A 12,462-nucleotide genomic window follows, 5' to 3' on the forward strand; every position below is an offset into this window, starting at 1 on the left:
TGTGGGACTTATCTGTCAGATGCTTCCCTTCCTTAACTTCAGAGCAGCTAACAGCAGCTAACAAGCTAATCCAGCTCATCCTGAAATGGATCCTGTTGAAATCATTTTAAATTACACATTTAAATCCTAGACAACTCTGTACATTAAAGTTACATTTACCACCATGGAACTACATAGCAACACTTGAACATTTGACCCCAGCGTTACTAAGGAGCTACATGGTGTTGCCAGGCCGTGTCTCTGCTCCAGGTGGGAAGTGTGCCCTCTGCAATGACCCCTGCTGGCGGCTCTGGGCCGGGGGGTCAGAGGTCATGTGTGCTCTTTCTCTGGGACATCTTCAGCTGAGGTCGTCCTGGAGAGTGTGACAATGAGGAGGCCGGATGTTTCAGGAGGGCCCTCGCTGTATGTCCCCCAGCCCCCCCTGCCCCCCAGCCCCCCCAGTCCCCCCAACCCTCCCTGTAGATTCCTGCTCCTCCACGCCAACAAACGGTAGACATGACAGGGGAAGAGGAGGAGGAGGGTGGAGGGAGGAGATGAGGAGGAGAGCAGGAGAGGGCTGGGAAAGGAGGTAAGGAGTACAAGTAGAGAGAAGGGGGGGGGGAGAGGAGGAGGAGGAGGAGAACTCGACCCTGCAGCAGCTTCAGGGTTCAGAGGGCACCCTTCACAGAGAGCTTTTTGTTCCGCCCTCTACACCCTCCACCCCCTCTGTGGTACCCTGGTCAGGCCTGGCTGGCTCATTAAGGACCAGGCCAGCGCCGGGGTCGTTAGAGGCTGGCCCGGGCCTCGGTCTGCCCTGCTCTCCCTCTCAGACCAGCCTCTCTCCCCTCCCTCCTGCTCCCACCCTGGGACACAAACACTTCATCTTGTTTTGAACTCTGCCCAGCACTCACTGCCTCTCATTTAGCCTGGTGCAAACATTCCACACGTACATTCATCACACACCACACACACACACACCACATAGGCCCCACACACACACCACACACACACCACACCACATAGGCCCCACACACACACCACACACACTCCACACACACACACAACATAGGCCCCACACACACACCACACACACTCCACACACACACACCACATAGGCCCCACACACACACCACACACACACCACACCACATAGGCCCCACACACACACCACACACACACCACACACACACCACACCACATAGGCCCCACACACACACCACACCACATAGGCCCCACACACACACCACACACACACCACACACACACCACACACACTCCACACACACACACCACACACACACACCACACACACACCACACACACTCCACACACACACCACACACACACACACACCACACACACTCCACACACCACACACACACACACACACCACACACACACCACACACACACCACACACACACCCAGCACTAATCCTGTTTTGAACTCTGTCCATATTTAAAACCTCTAATAAACAGACACACAGCAGTGTTTGCTCCTCCCTGGCTCCTTCCCTCCATGTCTCTCCTGACAGACATTCTCCATCTGGCTCGTCCACCATGATGCTGTTTAGCTGCTGGGTCATCTTCATCCTCAGCAACCTTCCCTCTCCCTCAGTACTCCCTCAGCTGGAAGCTCCCACTACTCTCCTCTCTCCTTTCTCCTTTCTCCTCTCTCCTCTCTCTCCTCTCCTCTCTCTCCTCTCTCCTCTCCTCTCTCTCCTCTCTCCTCTCCTCTCTCTCCTCTCTCCTCTCCTCTCTCTCCTCTCTCCTCTCTCCTCTCTCCTCTCCTCTCTCTCCTTTCTCCTCTCCTCTCTCTCCTCTCCTCTCTCTCCTCTCTCCTCTCCTCTCTCTCCTCTCTCCTCTCTCCTTTCTCCTCTCCTCTCTCTCCTCTCTCCTCTCTCCTTTCTCCTCTCCCTCTCCCTCTCTCTCTTTCCTCTACCTCACACACCAGGCATGCACACACACACTGGATAAAAGCATCTGCTTAATGTACTGATGAAGGACCACACACTATTCACCATACACAAATACTACACACAAACCAAAGAAGAGACTGAGCTACATGTTCAGAACATGATAATAATGTGTTCACTGAGAAGACATTTATATCCACGGCAACTTATAGTACCGTTGAACATCCAGTCGAATGCTCGAACCACTGAGCTGTGCCTGCTGTCTGTGTGTCCTCTACATCTGCCCCCCTCCTCATCCCAGACATGTTCATTCAGCCTGCCCAGTAGAGCCGGACCCACAAGGACCCACTCAGGACCAGCGTCGCTGCCCTGGAGAACGTCAGCGCTCATACTGAAGGGGCCTCTTACAGGAACAGTTAAGGTAAAGTGCCTGGCTTGAGGGCATGTTAATGCTTGACCTGACTTTGCCCTCTTCTACATACTCTCTTGCCTCTAACTGACTCATCCAAGACTGCCTCTTCTGCCCCAACTGCCTCTCCTGAATCTACTTGCCTCTGCTGCCTATTTGAATGTAGCTTTGGATAAAAGCACGTGCTACATGATTGAAATTGATTTGACGCTGCATTTTCAGGATTCAGCATCGTAGAAACCCACTTTATAAGTCTGCTTCGATACATGAAAACACTGCGTCCAAAGTCATTGATGGTGGGTAATAGTAGATGTCATTCATATCAGCTGTAGGCCGTCCTAGGAAGTTAGATGGAGCGTTTAGACCAGGAGAGCTGTTTAGGGCCCGCACACTAACAAAGAACTGTGCCACTCTTGTTTGGCTCCGCCCCCAAGCCCAGAGTTCAGATCCACACCTGGGGGCAGCACTCGATACCACACAGATCCTATCCTGCTGTGAGTCACCTTAGGTACCTGTGTGTGTGTGTGTGTGTGTGTGTGTGTGTGTGTGTGGCTTTAAAAGGTACGTTTCTCTTGATGTCTTCAGTCAATAGTTCTTCCTGCCCTGAGGGCTGTGTGCAGATAGGTGTGTGTGTGTGTGTGTGTGTGAGGCCAGTCACACAGAGGGCACCTGTGTTTCCCTCTCAGGGCCTCCCCAGCTCCTCCTGTTTGACCTCCAGTCGCTCTCCTCTCAAACAGACAGATCGCGCTTCCAGAAGCTTCCAGGAACGGCGAATGGAAACCCCTCAGGTGTGGCAAGGTGTTCACTCCCACGACGAAACAGTCTAGAAATGGTGGTTCAAACTGATATTTAAATCGAAGTGCTTCTGCATTTTGTTTGAGAGAGAGAGAGAGAGGGAGGGAGACAGAGAGGGAGAGAGGGAGGGAGACAGAGAGGGAGAGAGGGAGGGAGACAGAGAGGGAGGGAGACAGAGAGGGAGAGAGGGAGGGAGAGACGGTCCGTGACATGGACACTATCACCCAGAAGTGAACATGACATTCCAGAACAATACGCTCATTTTAAACTGTTTATTCACTTTGATGGGGGAGGCAGGGGGTGAGGGGGAGGCTGGGGGTGAGGGGGAGGCTGGGGGTGAGGGGATCTTTATGTAAGGGACCAACTGGGTTCACATTAATGTAGCAAACTCCATCCAGATCAATTAACGGAGGTGATGTGTTCACTCATATAATCTGGGTTAAGTGCTTTTCTCCCCGACACAATGGCTCCACTCACTGGGGCAGGCGAGAGACAACAGGCCCTGGAGTCCTGCCTCGCCAGGCGCCTTTCTGCCTCTAAAACAACAGCCTCCTGCCTTTCAGCCGGCCGGACAAACACTGTCACAGGCACAATGCTCCTGTCCTGTATGAGCGGGTGGGCTGGAGTCTGGGGAGAGGGATGAGGAGAGAGGGGGGATGAGGAGAGGGGGAGAGGGGGTGGGGGGAATGTTGGTTTCCAGCTGACTGGAGTGGACCAGCGCCGAGTCGTCACTCCTCCTATTGGTGCACACTACTTCCTGTTTCAGTTGAAGCCATGGTCTGTGAGCGGTTGTGCTGTCGCACACACGCTCATACACACACACACACACGCTCATACACACACACACACTCATACACACACACACTCATATACACATCCAGACAACCTGACACCACATTGTCCCTGTGTATGTTTAACCCACACCCCACACCCCCCTCCTCCTCCTCCTCACTCCCCCGCCCCCCCCAACCCTGGCCCAGTCAGCTGTTCTGGTCGGGTGGCTGTATTGTGCAGCAGGGCTCATTACTAGCAGCACTGTGGGCCAAAACCCTCACCCTAATAGGCCCTCTGTCCCCCAGAGGGAGAGGGCGAGGGAAGGCGGTGGATGGGTAGGGGAAGAGGTAGAGAGATGGAAAGAGAGAGGGGGAGAGAGAGGGAGATGGAAAGAAAGAGAGAGGGTGAGAGAGGAGAGAGGAGAGGGTGTTTCTTATGGGATTGTTTGGGTCAGTATAATGTTGTTTTTTCTGCTCTGGCTGTGCGATTGTTAATGTTTAACATTTACAGTCGTTATTCTCCTGGCGCTGAAGGCTCTGGAATCTGAGTGTGGTGCTTTGAAGGGATTGCCTCATTTTAACACCGCTCCAGAAAACAGCGGGAGCATTTACTTTAAAGCTCCTCTGTGTGTGTGTGTGTGTGTAGCATATTTCTGCATGCTTGCACAGGGAACTGAAAAAAAGAGTAAGTTGATGGCCTGTGTATGTTGGAACACCACAGAGCGGGTCTGGGTCTGTGGACAGGACAGAAGACGGCTTTCTAGGTTTCAGGGGTTTTCATCGATGGAAAGTAGAGGGAGAGATTAAAGAGAACGAGGGAATGAAAGAAGGGAGGAATACAGACACAGAGAAAGAAATAATGATGAAATAAAAGGAAGAGAAGTGAGAGAGAGAGAAAGAAAGAAAGAAGGGAAGTGGATACAGTAAACACGCAGATGTCAGGTTTCGTCTCCGTCAGATGTGGCATCCTGGCCTGATTGCATTGTGAGGTTCGCCACTTATCACTGATATTGTATACTTAAAACCATTTTCTCCAAAGTCAGCCCATAACCTTAATTTGATTTGATTTCGTGGTTCCTAGATATGGTTTGATAGTTTTGTGATAGATTAAGGACAGGAAGTACGGGGCTCAGCTCGTATTAAACCCCAAAAAACGGCGCGGGGCGTTAACGTAGCAGAACACACTTGAATCAATCGATCACATCGTGTTTATATTGTCCTACTGTTCAGCGTATGTAGAAAAACGCCAATTACAATTGCTAAAGTGTCTCAATAATTTAAAAGCACTTGCGAATAGGCTACCGCAGAAACGTGTCAGTCTAGGTTTTTAAATCACCACAGAAGTCAGTTTAGAAAGAGGAAAATAGAAATGACCGTTTTGGATTAAATTAAATTAATTTGGTTTGCGTTTTTGAAGGCCTGCTGGAACACTGAACTCGCTGGGCTTCACCACGAGGTGTGGTCCCGCGCCTCACGCGCAGCTTACAAGAGGCTATCCATCAAGTCCAGCGCGCGCCTTTGACTGCTGGTCCAGGTGGGCCGCGGCACCGTCGAACCGTAGCCTCGTTACCGCGGTATAATAATGAGGCCGCAAAAGGGGGAGAAATAATTGCAAATAAAACTACATGATGCAGAAAATAAAAAAAGAAATTAAACAGATGCGCATGTTTTCAGGATCATTGCTTTCGTCCTCGTGCGTTTTCTGTAATTCGCTGAGTTGCTGAAAATATGCAGCTATACAGATTTGAGCAAATTACAAAGTAATAGTCTCAATAATAATACATTAAATATAAATATAAAAAAGAACAATAATGGCTAATAATGAAAATATGCACTGCGATTATTATTGATAGTTCGACTATTAATAACTATTATTATTGTTATGGGCTTTTATCATTGTGGCAATCGTTAATTATTTTAGTTATAATAATAACCTAGACATTGGCCCTTTTTAGTTTAGTTTTATAATTTAAAAATCTAAATGTTTACCTTTTAAATTTAACAAAAGCAAATGGATCTTTCTGGACACCCAATAGCAAAGTTTCATAACAACATCGTCTTTTCCCCCAGTTCTGCGCGAGAGGACTACAACCTTCATCTCCCGCTCTGTAATATTGCAGAACTATGACTTGCTTCTCAAATAGGCTACATTTGTGAAACAACTTGAAATATTTCTGTTTTTTGTCCAACTGTTTTTCACATTGTGTAGGAGCAAAAATGAATGATAACCTAAATTAATCAAAAATAACAAACAGTAAACAGCGAAGTAAACAAGTTTGTCATGCTTTATTTTAATTAAAATAATCTTTAGAAATTCATTATTTACATCTTCAATAATATTAATACCAGTATAAGAAAAAAGTAGTCACAGTTCTTACGAAACATCAGCATGACAACAAACTCGAAATATCATTAAAGGAAAAAATTATTTCAAGAGTTTAGTGTTTTTCAGATATTTAAACCATTGATCCCCAAACTATTCCTTCCCACAAATCAACCTTATAATAAAATTGCAATTCTTCCTACGGAGCAGTTTATACAGTATTTACATATTGCCATAGAAGCCCCACATCGACAACACAGGGCCTCACGAGGGCATTCTAACATGACGCAGTTAACTCTCCATCTCACTCTCGTGAAGGCTGTGGTTCGGCGGACGAGCGTCGGAAAGCAGAACATAAGATGGCTGGATCTGTTAACAAGCCTGTTGTTATGATACTGTCATCCAGTGTATTTACCTCTGTTGTTTTTTAAATTTTTGAATGGAAGCTCTGACACTGAAATGTAAGTGTATCAAACAGAAGGAGAAACCTTGGAAACACACCTGCACTGAGGAGATGAGAGATCACGTGATCACATCGTCATGGAGAGTTTTGTAAACTAAATGCAAATAGAAACACCACTAGCAGCTGTCACCACAGCAACAACCCAACATTGATGTCACCAGGAAGTCATGGTCCTTTTCCAGAGTTCGTTTAGTACTCACATTCTGGGACAGAAGTCTGGGATTAAATCCACCTCAGTGGAGAATATCAGGGAGGTCTTTCCAGTGTTGAAAATGAGCCATAAAGGCTGAATGTTCATAGGATCAAATCCATGCACCCTAGACAAGCGCATATGCTTTATTTTCACTTGTCATCTTTTGTATGCACCAATTGTATGTTGCTTTAGATAAAAAGCGACTGCTAAATGAGTCAAATGTAAATTTAAAATATTTGACACAATGCTTGTGGATGAATTACAGTGACAGCATGTGTAAACCGGTTTGTGTTCCAAGTTATACCTGAAAATGTCAACAAAAGAGCCTGATGCTGTGAGAGTCTGTTGTGCTGGTTCAGTCTGAACTCTGCAGACTGAAGTGCTGGCGTGGAATGCATCAATAGCGTACTATCCCTCCTCCCTCAGGTTCCTGTCTCCTCACTTCCTACTTCCTGTCCTGGTCCTCCTGTTCCTGCTTCCTGTCCTGGTCCTCCTGCCTGCTACTTCCTGGTCCCCTTGTCCTCAGCTTCCTGTCCCCTTCTCCTCCTTCCTGTACTGGTCCAGGGTACTTCCTGTGCCCCCCCTGCGTGGGAGGAGCTAGAGGTGGTCGTAGGCGGCGGAGGAGGGGGGTCCACTGCGCGAGGCTGTGCTGTAGTAGTAGGGGGATCCTGCAGGGGGCGACAGACGGAGTTAAGCAGTGGCGGGGACTGGAGCTGCTGGCTTTGATGGACACAATGTGGAGCCCAGATCAGAACTGATCCCCTCACACACATCACAACAGCAGATGGTTCAGCCGGAAATCTCACTGCGCTGATTGTTTGTCCTGTGAGGGGAAAACTGGATACAGTGTTGTGTCTGACTGTGTGTGTGTGTCTGTTTTATGTGTGTCTGATAGTGTTTCTCTCCTTTTTCCTCATACTTTCTTTCTTTTAGTCTCTCCCTCCTCCCTCTCCCTCCTCCCTCTCTCCCTCTCTCCCTCTCTCTCCTCTCCAGGTGAATCTAGGTCCCATGTCTCGTTGATTACCAGAGAAACCAACTGATTCAAGGTGACATCCCTCCTTGTGACTGTGGCTGGCTCTGATTGGCCCGACTAGCCCAGGTAACCGTGGCAATGAGCCTACCTCCTGGTTATTGAGTAACTATGTGAGACAGTGTCGTACTGGTATTGTGACCTGAGACCGACACACACTTCTCAGTTTTCACCTCTGAATTCTGACTAACTTGTGCAAAATATACATTGTAAAAGAACGTGTTCTATATTAACCCTTGTGCTGCCTTCGGGTCACATGACCCAAAGGTTCATAACGAACCATCGTTGTGTTTACCCAATTTTACCCAATACAAAAACAAATAAAAATAATGCTTCACTTTGTTTTTGTATGCTGTAAAGTTGTCGCAATACGATGGTGGGTCACAATGACTGATGGGTCAGAATGACCCGAAGATAACACAAGGGTTAAGATGCTTTCAGGAAATTATTATATTATCTTATGAGAGCTCTGTACTCCATCCCCCTACAACCCATTCAGATTTTCCCAGAATACTGTGAGTTCAGCCTCCCTGTGCTCTGGTGAAGCTGCGTCCCTGTGCTCTGGTGAAGCTGCCTCCCTCTGCTCTGGTGAAGCTGCCTCCCTGTGCTCTGGTGAAGCTGCCTCCCTGTGCTCTGGTGAAACTGCCTCCCTCTGCTCTGGTGAAGCTGCCTCCCTGTGCTCTGGTGAAGCTGCCTCCCTCTGCTCTGGTGAAGCTGCCTCCCTCTGCTCTGGTGAAACTGCCTCCCTCTGCTCTGGTGAAGCTGCCTCCCTGTGCTCTGGTGAAGCTGCCTCCCTGTGCTCTGGTGAAGCTGCCTCCCTGTGCTCTGGTGAAGCTGCCTCCCTCTGCTCTGGTGAAGCTGCCTCCCTCTGCTCTGGTGAAGCTGCCTCCCTCTGCTCTGGTGAAGCTGCCTCCCTCTGCTCTGGTGAAGCTGCCTCCCTGTTGTAGGTGAGATGGGGGGGGGGGGGGCTGAGGCCCAGACTCACCCAGAATGCTGGAGTTATACCTCCAGGCTTCGCTGTAGGAGGTATAGGGTGTGTAGGACTGCCCCGAATAGTCTGCTCCTGGAGGACAGACAAGCTGGAGGTCACACACACACACACGCACACACTGTATACACACACCTTACACACACATTCTGTATACACACACACCTTACACACACTGCTGTTTCAACACCCTTGCAGCAATGAAGAGTAACGCAGGGACAGAATGAATCTGGTTTATTCTTCAGCAGAGTGCCCGGATCTCTAGAATGTTCTTTAGTGTTCGCACGGGGCAGTTTGCCCCTCCGCAGGCGTCTGCTGGGCCTGTGATTCAGCGACGGTTAGAGCAGCTTGTAAACCATTAATCTGCAGGCCAGGTGGAGGCGGGGCTGCGCCCCTCCGCTCACTGGTGCGTGTGACTAGTCTCAGCGTCCTCCTTAACGCTTCCCTCCTCCTCCTCCTCCTCCTCCTCCTCCTCCTACTTAACTCTTTCCTGTCCCTCTGTCCACACCTCCTCCTCCTCCTCCTCCTCTTCCTCTCCTTAACGCTTCCCCTCCCTCCCTCCCTTCCTCTCCTCCTCTCCATCCCTCACTTCCTTCTTCATTCTTTCCAGCTTTCCCTGTCTCTACCCCCTTCTCTTCTTTTCTCCTTTTTTAACATTCCAATATCTAATTGGTAATTATGTTGGCTGGATTGAATCCCTGCCCCCCCCTGACCCCCCCTCATGTGAGTAATTGTGTATGAACGTTTCCTCACAGCAAGCCCAGGAGAAAAATAATAAATCAGAGCCTCTCATTTCGCGCTTCGAAGGGCAGACTTCAAATAAAAAAGGCACATCACACCACACACACACGCCACACTCACACACACATCACACCATACACACACACACACGCCACACTCACACACACATCACACTACACACACACACACCACACCCTTACTCCCACACACACACTAAACACATCACACTACACACACACACACACACCACAAAGACATCCACTCGTCCTGCACCCAGGCAGACCTACTCTGCCACCCTATGCACCCCCCCTCCCCTCGCCCCCCCGCCACCGCCCCCTCCCTCTCCCCCTCGGGTGGGCCCCCCGTTCCCATGGCGATGTGTGGTCGGAGGGGCTGTGTGGGGGTGGGTGCAGCAGGGTGGAACCCCCAGCCTGCTCCCCGTACCCCCCGGGCCTGGCTGCCTGTCCCAGCATGCAGTTCACCAGCCCAACAGGCTACTCATTTACCAGCCCTGCCTCTCTGCTAATCTGCTGACCTGCCCCCCAGACCTCCACACAGCTCTCTCTCTCTCTCTCTCTCTCTCTCTCTCTCTCTCTCTCTCTCTCTCTCTCTCTCTCTCTCCCCCTCTCTCTCCCCCTCTCTCCCTGCCTCTCTCCCCCTCTCTCCCTGCCTCTCTCTCCCTCTCTCCCTCCCCCTCTCTCCCTGCCTCTCTCTTCCTGCCTCTCTCTCCCTCTCTCCCTCTCAGGACCATCACTCTGAGACCCAGTCCTCGAGCCACCTCTGCTGCCTGGTTGGAGGCTCACCTGCCACCATGCCGGTGATGGCGGAGGAGGAGTACCCTGTCTGGCCTCCGGAGGGGATGTGGGGGGGGTACCCCGGCAGGGTGGAGCTAACCATGTCCCGCCCTGCAGACACAACAACACAACACATGAAGCACAGGTGACACAACAACACATTAAGCATTTTGTGTACCACTGTCACATGTGAGAGGACACCCACTGCATTGTTTGTTGTTGCACTTACAGTAAGGTATGACGTTTTTTGAATAGTTTTTTATGTAATATTGTAGTTGAAGTAGAGTTTAGTTTAGAACGAGACACTTCTGATCCTTGATCTTCTGCTGTAGTTTCTATACGTTCTATTTCTACATCATTTAAATAAAAGCGTCTGCTAAATAAATCAAACAGTGACCGGAAGTGAAATGTGGTGACAGGAAGTGACACGTGGTGACAGGAAGTGAGATGGGATGATAGGAAGTGACATGTGGTGACAGGAAGTGACACGTGGTGACAGGAAGTGAGATGGGATGATAGGAAGTGACACGTAGGAGGATGTCTGAGATGAGGTTACCTGACATGACACTCTGGCTGCTGATCTGCCCGTACACTGGTGCATGATGGGAAAATGAGTTGAAGGTGTGAGGGAAGCTGCAGCTGCTAGCGACAGGAGCCTGGAGACACTGCAACTCCAGGAAGGCGGAGCTATGAGCCGCCAGGTTGGGGGAGGGGCTTGTGCTTGTCACTTCCGGGGACATTTCCTGTTTCAGACAAAGTGGGAGGGGCTGCAGAGGGTCTGTTTGGGCGGAGCCAATGGGGGTGAAGGGGAGGAGGGAGATGAGGAAAATGGAATAAATGGAATTAAATGATAGAAAAATGAATGGATAAACAAATACACAATTAGATGTTGATTCGAATTAACGTCAGAGAGGGAGAATGATGGAGTGAGTTCTGAATCTGGGGTGTGAGGGGAAAACAGCTCTGCAGCTGTTCAGCATTAAACCAGAGAGGCTTTGGGCAGTTGCTGATAATAAGCCAAATTAATTGGCCTCTGCTTCAGCAAATACATTTACATTACATTTAGTCATTTAGCAGACGCTCTTATCCAGAGCGACTTACAGTAAGTACAGGGACATTCCCCCCGAGGCAAGTAGGGTGAAGTGCCTTGCCCAAGGACACAACGTCAGTTGGCATGACCGGGAATCGAACTGGCAACCTTCGGATTACTAGCCCGATTCCCTTACCGCTCAGCCACCTGACTCCCTCTATACAATACAAGCAATACAAACAATACAATACAAATACAAGCTAACAGATGAGAGCAGAGCAGACAGTGATCGCCCCTCCCCAGGACGCCTCCTGTCAGGTGTGTCAGGTGTGTTCAGGTGTGCCATCGCTCCACCCTGGTTGGTCAGTCTGTGTGTTCAGGTGTGTCTCTGGTGTCTGGACAGGGGGCCGGGGGGCCGGAAGCTCACCTCCCACTACAGTGTAGCCCTGATGGGCTCCCAGATTACGACCAATAGCGGCGCTCGATGATGAGAGGCTGGTCTTGCGGTCCTTCGACACTGCCACTGATGAGCGACAGAGGGTACAGAGGCTGGAGGAGGGAGGGAGGGGTGGGGTTGGGGGGAGGTGAGTGGAGGAGGTAGGGGAGTATAGGAAGAGAGAAAGAGATGGGAAGGATGGCGAGAGGAAGAGAGAAGGAGATTATCCATTAGTTGCAAGATGTGTGACAGCAGCATATTAGCCCGTGAAGGACTGTGTGTGTGTTTGTGTGCTGCGGCGAATGTCTTCAGTTTACGGCAAACATCAATATTCTTTAATAGGACACTGCCTGTGTGTGAGAGGGATAATAGAGGGATATATGGAGTGGGTGTGTGTGAGAGAGAGAGCAGAGAGAAGGTTGAGAGCGAGGGAGAGAGGGAGAGAGGGAGAGAGGGAGGGGGAGAGGGGGAGAGGGAGAGAGGGAGAGAGGGAGAGAGGGAGAGAGGAGGTGTGTACCAGGTGGACTGCAGGAAAGGCTGTCGGCACAGTGAGGAGCTCCAGGGGGAAGTGGTGTGGTTCCCAGGAAGCTGCTG

The 12,462-nt window shown here is 50.0% G+C and overlaps 1 protein-coding gene across 1 annotated transcript; it reads right to left on the reverse strand.

Annotated features, from left to right (window-relative positions):
- Nucleotides 1-6,134: 6,134 nt before the first annotated feature.
- Nucleotides 6,135-11,981, reverse strand: LOC134016771 (paired box protein Pax-8-like; the record flags this gene model as incomplete). The annotated part of the gene is given in 6 exon segments (XM_062456065.1): nucleotides 6,135-7,517; nucleotides 8,865-8,942; nucleotides 10,412-10,513; nucleotides 10,959-11,180; nucleotides 11,860-11,941; nucleotides 11,943-11,981. Coding segments are annotated over 6 exon segments (594 nt in total), but the record flags the coding sequence as incomplete, so codon positions are not given.
- Nucleotides 11,982-12,462: the final 481 nt, after the last annotated feature.

This window comes from Osmerus eperlanus, unplaced genomic scaffold (assembly GCF_963692335.1).
Source record: "Osmerus eperlanus unplaced genomic scaffold, fOsmEpe2.1 SCAFFOLD_630, whole genome shotgun sequence".
In the NCBI taxonomy this organism is placed as follows: domain Eukaryota; kingdom Metazoa; phylum Chordata; class Actinopteri; order Osmeriformes; family Osmeridae; genus Osmerus; species Osmerus eperlanus.